At 39.3% G+C, this 19,804-nt stretch overlaps 1 protein-coding gene across 2 annotated transcripts; it reads left to right on the plus strand.

Annotated features, from left to right (window-relative positions):
• The first annotated feature begins 3,076 nt into the window (after positions 1-3,076).
• Positions 3,077-19,165, plus strand: DNTTIP2 (deoxynucleotidyltransferase terminal interacting protein 2). Of its 2 annotated transcripts, XM_041749241.1 has the most exons (8): positions 3,077-3,364; positions 4,322-5,552; positions 5,610-6,069; positions 7,679-7,817; positions 10,856-10,951; positions 13,183-13,347; positions 14,730-14,839; positions 18,110-19,165. In XM_041749241.1, exons 1-8 carry the CDS (start codon positions 3,215-3,217, stop codon positions 18,201-18,203), a joined length of 2,445 nt encoding a protein of 814 aa, XP_041605175.1. In that variant the 5' UTR covers positions 3,077-3,214; the 3' UTR covers positions 18,204-19,165. The 2 variants fall into 2 exon arrangements, with proteins under 2 accessions (XP_041605175.1, XP_041605174.1); XM_041749240.1 differs by having other exon boundaries at positions 4,322-6,069.
• The last annotated feature ends 639 nt before the right edge of the window (positions 19,166-19,804 follow it).

The following is a 19,804-nucleotide window of genomic DNA, read 5'->3' on the forward strand; positions in this document are numbered from 1 at the left end:
GCAAAATATCTACAATTTTAAAACGCTGACAGTACTGAGTGTTGACAAGGATATGCAGCAAGCAGAACTCTCCTGTTGCTGGAGGGAATGTAAAATGGTATGACTACTATGGATAATACTTTGGCATTTCTTACAAAATTCAATGTACACTTACCATAAGGCCCAGCAGTTATTCTCCGAGGTATTTATGCAGGAGAAATAAAAACAGATGTCCAAAAAGGACATATATATGTGTTTATAGCACTTATAATAGCTGAAAACTGAAAACCATCCAAATGCTATCAACAGTTGAATGAATAAATGTATTGTAATCATACAATGGAATACTAGTCAGCAATAAAAATCATATACAGTAACACAAATCTCAGACATATGCTGAGTGAAAGAAGCTAGACATGAAAGAGCACGTACATGAAATTTTAGAGCAGACAGTTATTCAATAACAACATGTATTGCTGTGTCTGGGTACCTCAGGGTGTCTCAAAGGTTACAAAGTGTCAGCTAGGATTACAGTCTCCCCTACATGCAAGATTGAGGTTGGTCTACTTCCAGGCTCGCACATATGGTTGTTGTCTAGACCTGAGTTCTTTGTTGGCTGCAGGCCAAGAGGCCTCCCTCACTTCCTTGCCATGTGGCCCTCTGCACAGGACAGCTCATACCATGCCACTAGCTTCCCACAGAATGAACAGGTGAGAGTGCAAGATGCAAGCCAGCTTTTTGGCTAACCTAATCATGAAAGAGATATTCATCAGTTTTCTCATTCTTTTCACTATAAGTCACCAGGTCCAGACCCCACTCAAGGGTTTGAAACTGGGAGATGGGATCACCGGGGACCATCTTACAAGCCAAACTTCAGTGTAACATTTTACATGTAATAATGCAGAATAACTACAAATAGTGTTTATTTTTAGAAAGCTCATAAACGAAAAAAAAAAAAAAAAAGCCTTTCATCTTTTGGTTAATGCCTGAAATTCCAGGGAGAGACTCAACCTTCAGCTTAAGGGTTTAATTAGTAAAATATTAACTATCAAGAGACAGCTTCCCTTTGGGCCTGAGTGATAACTACTGTATTTTCATACACTATCTAAAATTGGGTATCCTGTATTTGCCCCAAATCCACGATGGATAAAGAGGGTAGGCAATAAAGGTAGAAACAGGGCAGAGCTGGTAAGTGCACATAAAACCAAAACAGCACACTTTGTAGTTTTGCCTATTATCAGCCAATCAATCTTCTCTAATTATAAATATGTACTGACATTTTAGTTCTGTATTTTGTTTCTCAATCTTGTTAGATTGTAACGTTTGGGAGTTTTAGTTTTAAGAGGGCCATGCTTGCAAGTGAATATTACACATTGATTTTCTTTTTTTTTTAATTTTTTTTTTTAACTTTTATTTATTTATGATAGTCACAGAGAGATAGAGAGAGAGGCAGAGACACAGGCAGAAGGAGAAGCAGGCTCCATGCACCGGGAGCCCGACGTGGGATTCGATCCCGGGTCTCCAGGATCGCGCCCTGGGCCAAAGGCAGGCGCCAAACCGCTGCGCCACCCAGGGATCCCCCTACACATTGATTTTCTACCTAATCCCCAATTTCTATAACCACTCCTGTGATCTTAAATTCATTTTCATCCATTTGCTTATGTTAAAGTTGTTGTAGAGCCAAAAAGTTGATGCATGTGAAGCACTTAATACCCAGCAAATGTGAACTGTGACATTATTACTGTAATTGATGCTGTTGTCCCCTGCTGCTTTGATCTCCACTACCTATCCCTGATAGGTTCACTTTCCTTCCTCTACACCATTCTGCTTCTCTTGAAATCTAGCCTGTTTTATGTTGTTCCTCTTACATGGTCTCTTTGCTACTCAGCCAAACTACAATTCTTTTTGTTCCTTACCACATTCCCAAGGGTCAATCTAAACCTTTTCCATCCCTCTAAGCAGATGAATCTTCAACTTACAGAGAAGATTGAGGTTATCCATTGAAAAGCTCCTCTTCTTTCCTTCCCTGCAGTTTAACTTCCCTGCATTCACATTCTCTACTTCAAAAACTCTTCCCACCTGCCTCAAAGGAAGGGGAATTCTTCTATGGCTAACTCTATCTGTCTCTCTTTTTTTTTAATTCCTTTCTTCAGTTGGATTTGGCTCAGCTGCAATAACAAAATCTCCCCCAAATAACAGGACTCTAAAAAGACAGGTATTGTGGGATGGCCTGGGTGGCTCAGTGGTTGAGCACCTGCCTTTGGCCCAGGGTGTGATCCCGGGGTCCTGGGATCCAGACCCGCCGGGCTCCTTGCAAGGAGTCTGCTTCTCCCTCTGCCTGTGTCTCTGCCTCTGTGTGTGTGTGTGTGTCTCGTGAATAAATGAATAAAATCTTAAAAAAAAATTTATATTAATTGGCCAAAATTTAGCCAGTGGTATTTGGCTGCAAGGGAAACTATTGAAAGGACCTATTAAGCTGGGTGGCAAAGCGCACAATGATAAATCTGTGTTTTGTGATAATAAGGGGGAAAAAAGGGATTTTCCGTTACAAAGAGCAGATTTGGTGCAGCGCTCATCCTTCCTCACCTCCAACAACAGCCGTTTGCCTACTTCCTCAATCCCTTCCTCAGGTACATTCTAGCTCTCCATACTTCATCCTAAAAGAAAGCAAACACTTTCTCTTTATTCTGGTCATTTACTGGGGGGGGAAGGGGGGGAACAATCGCTCTCCTTTAAAATTTAACATTTCTTATTTCCGGATCCCTAGTCACCATCTCACCTTTATATTACATAGCTTCCAAGTCTCTGTGTTTCTGGAACATTTAACAAATACATCTTTACCCCCAACTGAGTCTTCCGATTTTATTAATACAAATTTAATATTTAATTTCATGAATAAGACAAGATTACGTCATTGCAAAAAAAAAAAAAAGGTATTCTAAATAATGCAAACCCATCCTTTGGTCACAACCACGACTACACTAGGACCAAACGCAGGAGAGGATGGTTGGACTTGGAAAGAAGATGCGACCTTCCAATTCGTCTGTGGAAGCTGGGACGCGGGCCCTCCGTCACCGCGGGCTCCGGCGGCCGGCCCGCCTCCCACCGCGCTGCAGACGGCGCCCCGAGCGCCCGGAACCGCGGCTTCGGAGCCCCGCGGCTCGAGCCCCCGACCTAGGCCCGCGGGCCGGAGGCCGGGACGAGATTCTCGTTATTCCCGGGATCCTCGCGGTAGATGAGGGCGAGGCGCCTCTTTGACGCACTTCCGGCGCGCCGGAACGGAGGCAGGCCGAGGTGGCTGCAAGCGAGCAGGATGGTGGTGACCCGGTCGGGGTGGCATCCGCCCGCGAGGGAGGCCACGTTGGCCGAAGACTCCCCACAGAAGGTAGGAGACCGCAGAGCGCCCTCGCGTCTGCCCGCGGCCTCCCGGAGCGGCGCCTGGGTGGGAGGGCCCGGCGGAGCGGGGCGAGGCGGAGCGGCGGAGGGAGCCCGAGCGTGCGCGCGCTGCCGCCTCCAGGCCCAGGGCCAAGCCCGTAGCTTCCTCTTCGGTCCTCGCTGCGGTTTTTTAAGACGGTCCCAGGCCTGGAACGGAGAGGCCAGGTCACTTGCTGGATAGTTCACGTTCGTGATGCTGAGGCCTTTTAACCTGTTAAAACCGTACGAAGGAGGCTTCACTCCGGCTACCAAGTGTGAGGGTATTGAAGAGAAGGTTCCCGTGGTCACGTGGGGAGCTGGTCGTGGCCCACGGCGCTTTTTTTCTGGAGTGGGGATGGCTGCAGTGACGCCCCCTGGCGGCGACCAGGGGCTCCGGGCGTCCGCCGGCAGAGATTCTGCGGTTAGATCTAGGTCTTGGGTGAGGCGAGTGAGGCAGAGTCAGATCCAGTATATGTTTTTAATTTTTATTATTTAAGATCATGGGTACTGGTTGTTGTGAGGCAAGGCCTTGCAAATGCAGTGTTGGATCCAGTGTTTCGTTTTTTTTTTTTTTTAAGTTGATGGTGATGGTGGTGGTTTTTGTATTAATCTTGTTTACTGAGGTTTTTAGTACCGTCTTAAAATTTGCTCCTGGGATCCCTGGGTGGCGCAGCGGTTTGGCGCCTGCCTTTGCCCCAGGGCGCGATCCTGGAGACCCAGGATCGAATCCCACGTCAGGCTCCCGGTGCATGGAGCCTGCTTCTCCCTCTGCCTATGTCTCTGCCTCTCTCTCACTCTCTCTGTGACTATCATAAATAAATAATAAATATTAAAAAAAAAAAAAATTTGCTCCTGAGAGGAGTGCCTCGTTCACTTTACCCTAGTTCCAGCCCTATCTAAATTACACTGTACTTGTTCTGGCTTACAGACTTCTGCTAAAAGAATTCACACACATCCAAAAGGCAGGAAGGAATGTCTACCTGTCGACCCAACTACTGCTGAATCACAAAGCACTAGGAAACAAAGTCCAGCTTCTAGAACTCCTAAAACCAGAAAGAGGAAGAGTGGAACTACAGTCTCATTACCTGAAATAAACAAACCATGTACTGATGGAGAGATCTCTGAAGCAGAGTCAAATTGTTCTTCTGTGTCTGAGCTGCAGGATCTCATTTTAAGAGTAACTAGGAGACGGCAGATCTTAGTTGCATGCACCCCAGTGCCCAGTGTTAAGAAAAGGCCGAAAATAACACCAGCACATCAGTCTCCTACTGAAGAAAACGATGACTCCGAAGCTGAATCACATGTCTCGGGTATTTCTAGAATTGTGGTGCCTACATTAAAATCTACAAGGACCAGAAGAGGTAAGGCTAAATCCGTAACAGATCCAAGCCAAGATTTACATACAGAAGCTATTTCTGATGCTGAATCATCAAACTCAAACATTTCTTCATTTTCTGGAGTTGCAACTATGAGAACAAGAAGTATGCAGAAGAAACTACAGGCACAAACTGAGGAGATAGATAATGATGTTGTACCAGAAAATGAAAAGCATATCATAAAAACACCTATAAATTCAGAGGATTCAGATACCAGACAAGCAACCTGTTTACTAGCAAGATCTGTTTCTCAGATAAATGAGCCAGATTTCTATAATAATGAAATTTATAATGACTTCGATGATGATTCCTACCACATAAATTCAGAAAAAAAACGAACGGTGCAAAAACGCCGTTTTAATAAAAAAGAGGAAAAACAGCCCAGTGTTGGACCTCTGAAAGATATAACAAAACAGAATTGTAAGAATTTAAATGAAGAAGCTAAAGGAATAGTAGATGAGGAAAAAGAAATAAATAAGAATAATTCTCAGTTGGAGAGCCTTTCTGAACCTCAGGACACTGGCATTCAGGGGTTAGTTTCTCAAAGGCATTCAACCCCCCAAAGTAACAAAACCACATCAGAACTCTCAAATCTGAACTGTGAGTCTATAATGAAATCATTAGCTCAAACATTTGCAGTGGTGGAAGTGGACAGATGGAATGAAGAGAAAGAGAGCACCATAAAAACAGGTGACTTCACAGAATTTGGTAATGGTGGTAGTGATGAAGAAGAGTGCACAGTTACCGGTATCAGCAAAGACGGGAATGAAGGAAAGGATGTAGATTTTGAGTGCACAGTTACCAGTATCAGCAAAGACGGGAATGAAGGAAAGGATGTAGATTTTGAGTGCACAGTTACCAGTATCAGCAAAGACGGGAATGAAGGAAAGGATGTAGATTTTGAGCGTGAAGCCAAACTATTCAAGTCTGAGTTCCACGCATCCCTGGACAAAGGTGATTCTGTTTTCTTAGTTCTCAGCAGTGATGAAAGCCAACAGTCTGAAAACAGTGAGAATGAAGAGGACACTGTGTGTTTTGTTGAAAATAATGGTCAAAAGGAGTCATTAAATGGAGAATCAGAAAATATGTCATGTGACAATGCATTGTTTGTAATTGACACAACTCCTGGATTGAGTACCGATAAACATTTTTACCTCGATGAGAGAGATAAGGCAAGTGAGGTTGCCACTGAGGAAGAAAAAGAGGAGGAAGAGGATGAAGAAAGTGAAGAACCATCAGACCATGACAGAAATGAGTTTAGTGATGAAGACGACTTACTAAATAGCACAAAGTCTAAACTGTAAGTTTTACCTTTATTTTTTAAAGTAAATTTTTTTTTAAAAAGATTGTATTTATTCATGAGAGACAGAGAGAGAGGCAGAGACACAGGCAGAGGGAGAAGCAGGCTCCATGCAGGGAGCCCTATGCAGGACTCGATCCTGGGACTCCAGGATCACACCCTGGGCCAAAGGCAAGCGCTAAACTGCTGAGCCACCCAGGGATCCTCTAAAAGTAAATTTTTGATACATGTTTCAAATGGCTGATTTACCATAAAAATATACACAGGAATTGAGAAAATTGCTGTCAGGTTCTTTATGGAAGAGTGCTTTTATCCAGCATTTCCCTAGTCTTTGGGTGCATTGGTTAGTCCTATTTCTCCACCAGTGATCTATTAGAAATCATCTGTTAAGGTTTTCCTGCATCATTGTTAAGAGCAACATAAAATGGAAAGAAATTTTTTTATCTTTATTGATGCTAATTGTAGAGATGTTGAAAAATAGAGAAAAGTAATCACCTATAATCCCATCTATCACCTATTGAAAAGTGATAATTTTGGGGGTGGTTTCTTTAGTTTTTTTGGGTTTTTTTTCTGTTTTTGTTTTTCTTAGGCATAGGGCCGTGGTGGCAGTGCATCTGCTGGAAATACAGACGTCCTTGGAGAGGGTCTATACATTAACAGATGCTCGGTTTTCACTCTAAGCCAATGATACAGATCTCTGAACCAGTGATACAAATCTCTGAGGCTAGCCTCAAGCATACTTATTTTTTAAAAGCCACACTCCTTCCCAGGATTATTCTAATAATGTACCTTTAGGTTTGAGAATCACTGCCAAACCACTGCAGTAGAATGATTTCACTTTCCAGTGGAGATTGATCAAAAGCTTTTAACTACTCAGTTTATATGAATAAATAGGGAAGAAAATAACTGGAAGTCCAAATGTATTTGCTTATAAAAAGAACCTTTCAGTAATGTAAAAGTAGAAATTCCTTATAGCAGGAGCCCAGAACCAACTGATTTGGTAGATATGAGGTATGACTTGTGTATTTTTGGAAACCTCCAGTGGGAAGTACAGTTGTTCACCTGTTCACATTGTTTAAAAGTCACCGATTTAGAGACATTACCAAATGCCCTTAGTCACCCAGAAAAACATTCTAAGTTTGGATAACCTGCAAGTCTTTTCTCAGTGATTTTAGAGATGGAGGTAGTACATTTATTAACTCACTACCTGTATATGAAGTTGAGCTGAATTGCCAGATGTATCTCCTCTGCAATTTCTTTCTTTCTAAAATCCCTCTATGAAGTCTACTGGCATATTATATGGTCTTAATCCTCTTTTTTTTTTAAGATTTTATTTTTATTCATTCATTCATTTATGAGAGACACAGGCAGAGGGAGAAGCAGGCTCCATGCAGGGTGCCCGATGTGGGACTTGATCCCGGGACTCTAAGATCACACCCTGGGCTGAAGGCAGAGGCCAAACTGTTGAGCCACCCAGGGATCCCCTCTTTTTTTTCTTGTCATTGGCACTAAAAGGGGAGAGAAGAAAAAAGTGATCTTAAAAATATAATCTCAGTTGTTTACATTTTGATTTGATTATTTGATCTTTAAGTGATCCTTTCTTTTTCAGTCTGAAGTTGACAAGCAGCAGCATAGACCCTGGTATGAGTATCAAGCAGTTGGGTGGTTTGTATATTAATTTCAATGCAAACAAACTACAGTCGAACAAGAGAACCCTAACACAGATCAAGGAGAAAAAGAAAAATGAGGTAAGTTACATGGAGTGTCCTGTTGGTTTTTATACAACTAACCAATCACTTCTAGACATGATTAGTCCTTGTTAAGAGACTTAATTTTCCTGCACTGAAACACATTAGCCTACAGTGAAACCAAAAAGGCTACTTCTAATTTCCCCTTAAAGTCCTAGCTATAAAAGATGACACTTGGAAAAATAAATTAATACAAGGTCAGCATTCCTCTTGTACCCACTAGTTATTCTAAGGGCTGTTTTTTTTTTTTTTTTCTTTTGCTATATTTTTAGTTCATAACTATTCTGGATGCTGTTGAGAATCTGAAAATTGTGAGTGCCCACTTCCCCCCCACCAGGAAAACTATACACACACATAAAATTTCAGAAGGGATTTACAGGGTAGGTAACCTCATCCAAAGCCTCACCTTTAATCACATGGCATGGCTTCCCCCAAATCTGTATTCTCTAGCCTTGCTGCCCCTTCAGGTCTTTAAATTCTGTTGTGTCTGTTAACTGTTTATTCAGATGTGCTCAGGCACTTGACCTTTCTAATTGCCCTCCTTCACTTCCCTACCTGAACCAGCTACTTTAGTTATTCTCTGGCCTGGTTAATGATGCCAAACTCTCTTTTCCTTTTGCAATCACTGAACCTAGAGGATGCGGCTGCTTACATACCCTCTACTCCGTTCTCTCCTTTTCACCCCACTGTCACTGGCTAGTATAGTATAGACATTTATTTTTCATCTAGACTATTGGAGTAGCCTCCTTATTTTCTCCAAGCCACTCTCTGTACTTTTGATAGATTTCTCTTTTAAAAAACACCAAAAAGGGTGCTTGGCTGACTCAGTTGAAAGAGCATGTGACTCTTGATTTCCAGGTCATGAGTTCAAGCCCATGTTGGGGGTAGATACCACTTCAGAACAACAAAACACAAACCTGACCATGATATTCTTCAGAGTGCCTCTGTACCTTCATCTCTGTCCACCTGGCGTGTTCTTGCCACTGAAGACCACTGTAGTTCCCTGAACATACCCTGCTCTTTTTCTTTTTTTAAAGATTTTATTTATTCATGAAAGAGAGGCAGAGGGAGAAGCAGGCTCCCTGCAGGAGCCCAATGTGGAACTCAATCCCTGGACCCTGGGATCACACCCTGAGCTGAAGGCAGATGTTCAACCACAGGGCCACCCAGGCGTTCCAACGTACCCTGCTCTTTCCCAAGCCAGTGCAGAGATCATAGATCACTGCCTATGGGAGATGTTCTCTGACTCTAGTCCTCTGCACCACCTCCTCTGTGCTTCTGCAACACCCAGTATCAATCTGATTCATTATTGATCATATTATAATTATAATTTTACTGTTTTTTAGCTTTATATTCCTAAAACAGGATTTCTCAGTCTCAGCAATACTGGTATTTTGGGCTGGATAATTCTTTGTTGTGAGGAGGACGTCTTGTTCATTGTAGGATATGTAGTGGCATCCCTCGTCTCTACCTACTAGATGTCAGTAGCATCCACCCCCGCCCCAGCTGCTCTGCACGTATACATACATCCACACGTACCGCAAAAACGTCTTCAAACATTGCCATTTGCTCCCAGTTGAGAACCACTGTCCTAAAGCACACTATAGTACTTGACATGCAACATGCTCTTAATCTGCTAAATAAATACCTTGTTCTTATTTCTGAGTCAAAGGAAAATCTAGACTGCTGCTCTACTACCCAGAAACTTCTAGGGGATTTGGGGATTTCTGAATTGATAATTTCAATTGTTACAGGCCAAATTAGTATTTCTGTGAACTATGTTGAGGTCTATGGAACAATCTTTAGTTCATACCCTATGGAAGATGACTAGTTACCGTGAAGCACCTTTTAGTCACATAAACAGTATTATGACAATATTGGTTCATCCTATACAAAAAATGAGAAGTTATTTAGGAAAAGATTAACAGGTTTGACCACACAAAGTTTTAAAACTTACTCAGTTAATACCTTAACAATGACAAGTTAAAGACCATAGGTTAATTCCACTAAGATACAAAATACAGTTCTACAAATTAATAAAAATGACATATATAAATGAAAAAGAACTCCAGAAAATACAGGCATCTCCTGTAGAAGACTTAATATATAGCTAATAAACACACAAAAAAGGTGATCAACAGCAAACGAAAACAGCCATGAGGCATCAGTGACAACACACAAAAAGGTAAACCCAGTGTTGGTGGCAATGTAAAGAAAAAGGCACTGATTAACTGTTGGTAGGACTTAACATTACTTGAATACGAGATAATTTAGTAGTACCTGTCAAAATTTAAGTTGATGCATTTTGGAATCTTATAATCAAATATGCAGAGATGATGTTTGCAGTGTTTAATGGAAAAAGGTTTAATGGAGACTTAAACTGAATGTCAGAAGAGAAATTGTAGAGCATAACAGCTATTAGAATGAAGTTGATCTATGTGTGAATTGATACTGAAAGAACATCTTAAGATATTGTTGAATTACAAAAAGAGATTTGTCTAGATAGAATTATTTCATTGATAGGAAAGTATGTTGTTTAATCAAATTTGTATCATTGTACTTAATAATACAGTCTTCTTAGATCCGAGGAAGCTGTTTAACCAACATCAAAAGGATTTATTAAAGACCTAGAGTTTTTGTTCGTTTTCAGAAATTTCAAGAGCTATTATAGCATTTGTTCTTGTTGACTTTATTTTTCAGTTGTTCGATGCAAGTGGCTGGTTGTAAACCAATAAATACAAGTTAGACACATTAATATAAATCTGATGTGTGCTGATTCAGTTTAGAAAAAGAAATTTAAGATGAATGAAGTTTCGTAAAATAATCCTTCAATTTGCCTTCTAAAACATTTTTATTGTGATATAATTTAAAAACTTAAGGACTGAAACAACTTTGTAGTAGCATGATTGTGTATAAAGTGGATTAATGTATTTGGAGTAGTCTTCATTGTGAGAGATGTTTCTCTTATAAGGAAAAAGATGCTGGAAAAAATTTTATGATATTCTGATACTATTTTAAAACTAGTTTAATATTTTAAGCTTTTGCAGAAAGCCGTCATCACTCCTGATTTTGAAAAAAACTACTGTGTCCCACCATATAGCGAATCAAAGCATCAACTTCAGAAAAAACGCAGAGTAAGTATAGTGACTTATTATTTAGGTTGTTAAGGTGTGTTTGACTATATACATTCAGCTTACACAACATAGTTGTATAATATAAAAATATGTACTTTCAGGGCACCTGGCTGGCTCATTTGGTAAAGCTTGTGACTCTTGATCTCAGGGTTATGAGTTCTAGCCCCACATTGAGTGTAGAGATTAGTTAAGAAAATAAAATCTTAAAAATATATATTGGCAGGGGATCCCTGGGTGGCTCAGCGGTTTAGCACCTGCCTTCGGTCCAGGACGTGATCCTGGAGTCCCGGGATCAAGTCCTGCATCGGGCTCCCTGCATGGAGCCTGCTTCTCCCTCTGCCTGTGTCTCTGACTCTCTCTTGCTCTCTCTGTGTATCTCATGAATAAATAAATAAAAATCTTTTAAAAAAATATATATATATGCAAAGTTATCACAGAAATTTAAGGGCCCATAAAATACAGTTCCATAAACACATTTTATATAGATTTTTACAAAGTGAGAGTCCACCAAGTGGTGCACAGAGAAGACGTGTTTGTTTTTTTCTACCCCCTCCCCCCCGGTTTTTTTGTTTAAGATTTTTAAAATTTATTTATTCATGAGAGAGACAGAGACACAGGCAGAGGGAGCAGCATCAAGCTCCCTGCAGTGAGCCTGTTGCAGGACTCAATCTCAGGACCCCAGGATCACATCGTGAGCCAAAGGCAGATGCTTAACCACTGAGCCATGAGGTGTCCCATTTTTACCCCTTTCTTAAAAACAGTGACAGCCAGCATATCATTGTCCACACCTCTTGGCTTATAGGTACTGTTCACAAAGAGCTAAGAGCTCACTGCAGGTCTTTGTAGAGAACTTAATATAGCCATCTAAGTCAGCCCTGGTGGCTCAGCAGTTTAGCACCGCCTTCGGCCCAGGGCTTGATTCTGGAGATCTGGGATCGAGTCCTACGTCAGGCTCCCAGCATAGAGCCTGCTTCTCCCTCTGCCTGTGTCTCTGCCTCTCTTTCTGTGTCTCTCATGAATAAATAAAATCTTACCAAAAAAATCTTATTTTTATCTTAAAATAAAATCTTAAAAAAAATCCTTTAGGAGGCAAATCTCCTCCTAAAAACCCGGGTCTCTGTAGTCTCCCAATGAGAAGGTAGGAAACTATTTTCCTTTGTGAAAATAGAGGATTGTTTTCATCTGCCATTTCAATAAATGTAAAAAAGTTATCAAGAGAGCTTGAAGAAAATTTGAGGATGGTGCTCCAGTAATGTCTCATCACTAATATGGAGGAGCATGCTGGTACATGGTAGACACTCGATAATGTATGAATGAAATAAAAATAAAACTGAATAACTTGCTAAGAGTTTCCCAAAGAATAGAAATTTTTTTTTTTTTTTTTTTTTTTTAGAAATGATAGAAATTTCTGAACTGGTTGGGGTAAATGACTGAGTCACCCGGGTGACTGAATAAAAATGTTAATATTTACATAGAAGCTCCAGACGTGAAAATGTTTTGATACATTCTCTCTTGTGTAGGCTATATTGCACAGTAAAAATCGATGTTGTGTGTTGTTCTCCCAGCAAGTCAGCAGTTCTAAGATTAAAAAAAATAAATTGTAGGGGGAATTCCCGAGTGGCTCAGCGGTTTAGTGCCTGCCTTTGGCCCAGGGTGTGATCCTGGAGTCCCAGGATCAGGTCCCGCATTGGGCTCCCTGGAGCCTGCTTCTCCCTCTGCCTGCCTCTCTCTCTCTCTCTCTATCTCATGAATAAATAAATAAAATCTTTAAAAAAAATAAATTTTTTTTTTTTTTTAAATAAATTTTAAGGAGACCTCATTTATGAAACTGATGGTACTATGCCTGATTTACCAAAGAAAATACCATGATTTAATTTCTTTTATGAAAAGTGAATCTGGGGATTAACTTGTTATGTATAGTAATTTTATTTTTTTTTCATTTATTTTTTTTAAGATTTTATTTATTTATTCATAGAGACAGAAAGAAAGAGAGAGGCAGAGGGAGGAGAAGCAGGCATCATACAGAGAGCCTGATGTGGGACTCTATCCAGGGTCTCCAGGATCACGCCCTGGGCTGCAGGCGGCGCTAAACCGCTGCGCCACCGGGGCTGCCCTTTCATTTTTTATTCATAAAGTTTTCTGTATATTTTGGAGGGAATGAGGTATAGCTTATACAATGCTTATTAAAGTTAGAATGTTCTGTTTAATTGTTTTTGAAATCTGAATTTCAGAAAGAACGACAGAAAACAGCAGGTGATGGCTGGTTTGGTATGAAAGCTCCAGAATTGACAAATGAACTAAAAAATGATCTCAAAGCACTGAAGATGAGAGCTAGCATGGACCCAAAAAGGTTTTACAAGAAAAATGATAGGGATGGCTTCCCCAAGTACTTCCAGGTATGAAAAAAATAATAATGGCAGTGATGTTCGATGGATTTTAGTTTGGAAAACACTGTAGTGTTCTTTCTGTTTACCCTTAACATAGGTGAATATTTACAGTGCACATATGCTTAGGCTGTATAATAATGGGCAGAACCCAAATCAGACAGCCATTTGGCCACCAGCTTGTAATGGTGGTAACTAAGTTTCCAGGTCATACCTCTAAAAGTTAATGGGATCTCTAAGTTGGGTATATCACATATGAATAGTTATTAGCCTAACAGCAAGAATCAGTACATAATGGAGGAGGAAATAGGGAATCATTTGTCCCAAACTCTTCTCCAGATAGAGGGGAATCCCCATGCAAATGCTGAAAATAAGTTAAAAGTTGGTTTTCAAAGTGTTTTCAGATGAAAATCCAGTTGATTCACCCTCTAGTAGCTGTCAGCTTCATTTTGTTCTTCTTTCTTGTCACTTATCTGAATTAGTCTAATAGTCCTTCACCTCCAGGTCTGATCTCCCTTCTAGTCCATCCTCCACATTGTAGCCAAGTCATCTGTTCTTTTTTTTTTTTTTAAGCAGTCTGTTCATGAGACACTCCTGTTCAGTAATATTTTCAATGATTCTTTATGACCTATAGGGTAGAGTCTCTACAGCCTGCACTCTGACCAACTTACTAGCTCTTCTTTTATCACATAGCCCTCTTAAGCTACAACATACTTGGAGGCACCTTGACCTCCCTTAGGTAGAATTGGTCACTTATTTTTTCAGAGCATCTGTAGTGTTTTGTTCAGCATAATATGTTATGCTTTAGTCTTTTAGTTTCTTGTCTGTGGATTTTCCTTAAGACTATGGGCTCCCTGCTGGCAGGGACTCGGATATTCTTTATTTCCCACTTAGCACAGTACCTGGCACATAGTGGACACTGTAAATTTTACTTGGTTGAATGTATGAACAAATGCAGAGTGGTTCCTAAGAAGGTTCTATGCTGGTAGCATTCATGATAACCTAGGAGATCAAATAGGTGTGTAATAGAATTTATGTGTCAAGTTTATTAAATTGGGAGACTAAAGAATTTGATATTCTCTGTCCCACTTTTCTAGTTATACTGTTCATCAAGGATTTACTGTCCTGCCTAGCACTAAGTTATATGTAATATAAAAGGATTTTTGGCTTTCCTATAAATTCTAAGGAAATGTCTTTAGTAGTACCCAGTGCCAGTTGAATAGGTGACTTATTTTTGCTTTTAAAAAAGTGTCAAAACTAACTTTAATATTGGTATCATTTAAGTTAGGGTTTCCATTCCTTTCTATAAATATACTTTGTTAGAACTTCCCTGAAATATGAAAGCAACTTAGCATTCAAGTATTGCATGACTTATTTCAATCAATTGCTTGTAGATTGGAACCATTGTTGACAATCCAGCTGACTTCTATCATTCGCGAATTCCCAAAAAACAAAGGAAGAGAACTATTGTGGAAGAACTGCTGGCTGATTCTGAGTTCAGAAGGTAAAGAAATTCATGTTTCACTTCATATTATTTATGCTTTCCTTTAGAATATACATAAACTTTAAAATTTCAGGTAACTTTTAAATGCTTTAGCAGTGTCTCAACAGCACTATTTACATTTGGATGGGATAATTCTTTATTAGGGGGAACTGTCCTGTGTAATGTAGAATGTTTAACAGCATCTCTGACCTCTACCCACTCAATGCTAGTAACACCCCATCCCCAATTTGTGACAGAAATCACTACCAACATTTCCAGATGTCCTGTGTGGGGCATAAGCATTCCCAGTTTAGAACCACTGCTTTAGATGGAAGCTTGAAAATACTTGACTGCTAGAGGAAAGTGAGCCTGCAAAGGAGACTAGGAAAGAATAGCCAAGGGGCCATTAAGAAAACCAGGTGTCACAGAAGCCAAGGAAGGAGAATATAACGGGCAGATAGAAACTGGAGGTGGTGGTTAATAGGATTGAATGTTGTTGAGAGATCAAACTGGGTGATGGGCATTAAGGAGGGCACATGATGTAATGAGCACTGGGTGTTACATACAACTGATGAATCACTAGCCTCTATTTCTGAAACTAATATACACTGTGTGTTAATTGAAATTAAATTAAAATTTTTTAAAAGATTTATTTATTTATTCATGACAGACACAGGCAGAGGGAGAAGCAGGCTCCCTGTGGGGAGTCCTGTATGGGACTCGATCTCAGATCCCAGGATCATGACCTGAGCCGAAGGCAGGCACCCAACTGCTAAGCCACTCAGGCGTCCCAATAAAATTAAATTTTTATAAAAACCTAAAAACTTATTTGGATTTACATGGAGATCATAGCATTCTTGCCAGCAGTTTCAGAGGAGTGCTGGGGAAGAAACCAGACTGGGGAAGATTGGAGAGTGAGTTGAAAATGAACAATTGGAGACAATTCTTTGAAGTTTGTAAAGGGGGCGGGGAGAGGCAAGGCTAGTAGTGAGTATGGAAGAGAAGGATTTTTTTTTAAGATGGGGGCATTTAAACAGCTATGTATATATTATAGGAGATTTAAAAGCATACCTCATATTAGAAACCCTTGTTGAACTTCAGATGGTTTAATAGCCAAAGTAGAAATCAAGGGTTTTAAAAACTTTGTCAGCATGGAAAACAAATTTAACACAAGTGTTACATAAGTTACCTAGTTCGTCTGGGTAATGGTAAACATTTTAGAAATAAGCAGTGTTCTTTGCTTGCTTATTACTCTCTTGGAAGTTTATTACTTGTTACTTGGAATTACGCATTACTTGGAAATCTCATCCCCCACAGAGCTTTAATTATAACCTGTATACTGTTGGCTTCCAAGTGTAGTGTGTTAGTCCAGATCTTTGCTGAGTCCAGACCCACATATCCGGCTGCTGTCCCAGGTTTTCTCACAAGCACCTCTAACAGCTCACTTGGTCTTTTCTGACCCCAGTCTTCCAGTAATCCAGTAATCCTCTCGCAGTGTTCTTTTTCTCATGACTGAACACTATTACTATCCACCCAGTAGCAAGTCCTTGACACCTCCTCCTTCAGTCACACATTCATACTGTCAGTCTCTCCCATCTCCCTTTCTCTCAAGCCTGTTGTTTTTCCATCCCCACACAGGCATGGTGCAAGCTGACTGAGTCTTTGTTTATTAACTGTATATTTTGGTTAAAAATTGACCTGTATTTTGTAATCTCAATGATAGCAATCTTAGAAGTCACAGCAGTGTTGATGGGGCTTTCACTAAAAAATAATAGCCTGAGGAAGTTGGAGTAAATTAGAAATTTGGTAGAATGAAACTCTACCAAATGAAATTGCAGGTTAGAGGTAGTGTTATTAGCTCATTGTTCCCATACTTTGGTCACTGAGTACCATTTTCACAATGTTTGTATTATTTCCGCGCTGCCTACTTTAAAAGGAAACTTTATATTGCCTACTATAAATGGGTTTGTTGGCTTATAATTTTTGTAATGCAAGATAAATACTTTTAAAGTAATTGCGGATAGGTATGTAGTTACTGCCATTTTAATTGTCTTCTGGTTGTTTTTATAGTTTTCTCAGTTCTCTACCCTTGTGGTTTGATGGCTTTCTTTAGTATTATCTTTAGATTCTTCTCTATTTTGTGTATCTGTTAGGTTTTTTTGATTGGTGGTCAGTATTGGATTCATATGTAACATCTCATGTGTACAGCAGTCTGTTAATTTGATGTCACTTAAGTTTGAACACATTTGACTTGGTTTTGTTTCATTTTTAGTGTAATCTTAGGTTTGTTAGAATGTGTGTAAATTGTGCTACTGACTTCTTGTGGGATTCAGTAGGCTGTAGAGTTGTAAAAGGCTTAAGAAGCTTCTGTTTTATTTATTTTTTAAATCTTATTTATTCATGAGAGAGAGGGGGGCAGAGACATGGGCAGAGGGAGAAGCAGGCTCCATGCATGGAGCCCAATGTAGGACTCCATCCCAGGACTCGGGGAACACGCCCTGAGCCAAAGGCAGACACTCAACTGCTGAGCCACCCAGGTGTCCCAAGTAGCTTCTGTTTTAAAGAGAATATTAGCTAATCCCTCAGCTTTAGTAATAACAGATTTAGGTAACACAGTGAAAGTGGTCTAGAACAGTTTTATATGGTTAAAGAATTTTAATTTTTCCTAATCAATTGTACTGATAAGCCCTTCTTTTGAGCTTCTGTGGACTACATTAGTCAATATTTACCCTAATGGAAATTAAAATTAAGAAACTTTAAAAATATTCCTTTTAAAATAAAATAATATCACATATCACACTGACATATATTTTGATGACCAAAACAAAAATGATTTAGTGCAGGCCTCTTTAATATCCAGATAGTTGGAGCCTCATACCTACTTCTGCGTCAGTCTGCTGTTTTTACATTTTCATTCTACAAAAATGTTGAAAGCATTTAACATCCTCTGTTAACTGGAAATGGTGCATGGACTTACAGTGGCTGAAAGTTTTCAAAAGCCCTCCCTTATGGTTGTCACTTTTTTCTCATTAGACTTTATGAAGGCTTTATGCAGGCTTTATGAAGATAGGGACTATGGTTTTGTCTTGTTCACTGCTCAGTCCCTCAGCTCCAAGTATGGTTCCACATGGTGGAACTTAGTGAAATATGATAAATATGATAAAATATGATAAAATAGTGAAAATGCAAAAAAGTTTTTGAGATTTAGAAGTTACACCACCCCACCACAACACCCATTACATAACTTCTAAGGTCATACTTTAGAACTTAAAGGTTTGTTTTTCTTTTTAGGTACAATCGAAGGAAGTATGCGGAGATCATGGCTGAAAAAGCAGCAAATGCGGCAGGAAAGAAGTTTCGAAAGAAGAAAAAATTTCGCAATTAAGATTCACCGAGCAAGCCATACTAAATATTTTACATCTCCCTTTATTTACTCAAGATGTTTTGTAAATTAACATCATCACACTAATATAGACTGGCCCTGTTTGAAAAAAGTTGACTAGAGGGAGAATTAGTCACATATCCCTCGAGATAAAAACAAGTGTGTCTACAGAAGACCCACACATGCCTATTAGACCCTTTGAGGAAGAAAAAGAAAACTTTGACCATTTTAAGATGATTAACATTTTTGTAAAGTTTTCAACACTTGGTTATTTAAAGAAAATTGAGTTTAAAAACATTTAGAAAATATAAAGTTTGTTAACGTATACAGAAAACTTGAAAATTACATAATCAAAGCTGAATCATACTGTAACTCACCTGTGTGTGCAGGGAGATGGTAGACCAGAAATGCCCTTTTCTAAGTTCAGGTCCAGAAAATTGGTGAAGATGGTATATAGAGATCTGCTTGATACAAGTATAAAAGTCATGGTTGAAACCAAAGTATTCTTGGAGCAAATATATATTGGTATATAATGGAAGAACTAAAGTTATGAAAGTTATAACTTGATTGAAATTATAAAGAAAGACTTAAAAAGTTAAGACTTCCAAGAAAGTTTGGGGTAAAGGTACACAAAGCAGAACTGTTTTCTCTCCTTAGCAACTAAAACAGGAGGAAAGATTAATTATATCCCAATTGTGTTGTGATATTCACCTGTATTCCAGGTGAATTAGGTTAAATCAGCATAATTTTAACTTGGCCAGGAATAACTTTAAAGTGATTCAGTTTATTTCATCTCCAATGGCAGAAGTACTCACCCTGGCTAACCTGCTTGTGGCACCCAAAGAGTGTTGGCATTTTCTCATAATGCTTCTTAGAGGGTTCTTCCTTAAATGTCATTATTTATGGAACTTCTGTTTTCCCAGCAAACTGCTTCCTTGGGATTTCAATAAATATAAAATCTCCTATTTTCTATTTATTGCTTGGGATCATAACCAACATGGTAATAGTAACAATGACATTTGTAGGTGGAGTCAGGCAAGTATCAGTAACTAATCTTTTACAGAAAAACTTTTATTCCAAGAATATTAAGTTTTGCCTTCCACTGGGTAAAATAGGGACCTGTTATGAAAGAATATCAAAATGAGAGGGTTTTAAAGAACAAGAAAAGGGAGGGTTCGGTACAACCTTGAGTAACTGGGATAAATTGATGGGCTCCCACTCTTAGTAAGTTACAAGAAAACATCAGATGACAGAAATGTTAATACCATTTCTGAGGTATGTCCAGGTATGTTTTCAGTTCAGTCTCTCCATCACTGACAAATGTTGTTCAGAATGATAACCTAGAACATTTTATTGAAAGTTTTCAGTAAGGGTTAAAATAAAAGAATGCTTTCTAGCTGTTCCCCAAGCATCTGACTAATTAAAATGTAAAATGCAAGTCTTCTCTATTACACAAGTTAAAAGAAGAAGTGAATTACAAACAGCTTCCAAGAAGCAGGGTTAAATAGCATGACCTATAATTAAATGTTACAGCTGATCACTTTTATCAAAGAAGTGAAACCTCAAAATGAACTTGAGTAAATACGAAGTTAGAGAACAGTTGG

Source organism: Vulpes lagopus, chromosome 3 (assembly GCF_018345385.1).
Source record: "Vulpes lagopus strain Blue_001 chromosome 3, ASM1834538v1, whole genome shotgun sequence".
Lineage (NCBI taxonomy): Eukaryota > Metazoa > Chordata > Mammalia > Carnivora > Canidae > Vulpes > Vulpes lagopus.

What these genes read in the sequence shown, in the direction of transcription:
- DNTTIP2 (XM_041749240.1), top strand. Translation starts at nt 3,215, where the DNA reads ATGAGGGCGAGGCGCCTCTTTGACGCACTTCCGGCGCGCCGGAACGGA. An exon ending in CCGAAGACTCCCCACAGAAG is followed by an intron (nt 3,365 to 4,321) that starts GTAGGAGACCGC and finishes TCTGGCTTACAG; the next exon opens with ACTTCTGCTAAAAGAATTCA. An exon ending in AATAGCACAAAGTCTAAACT is followed by an intron (nt 6,070 to 7,678) that starts GTAAGTTTTACC and finishes TTTCTTTTTCAG; the next exon opens with TCTGAAGTTGACAAGCAGCA.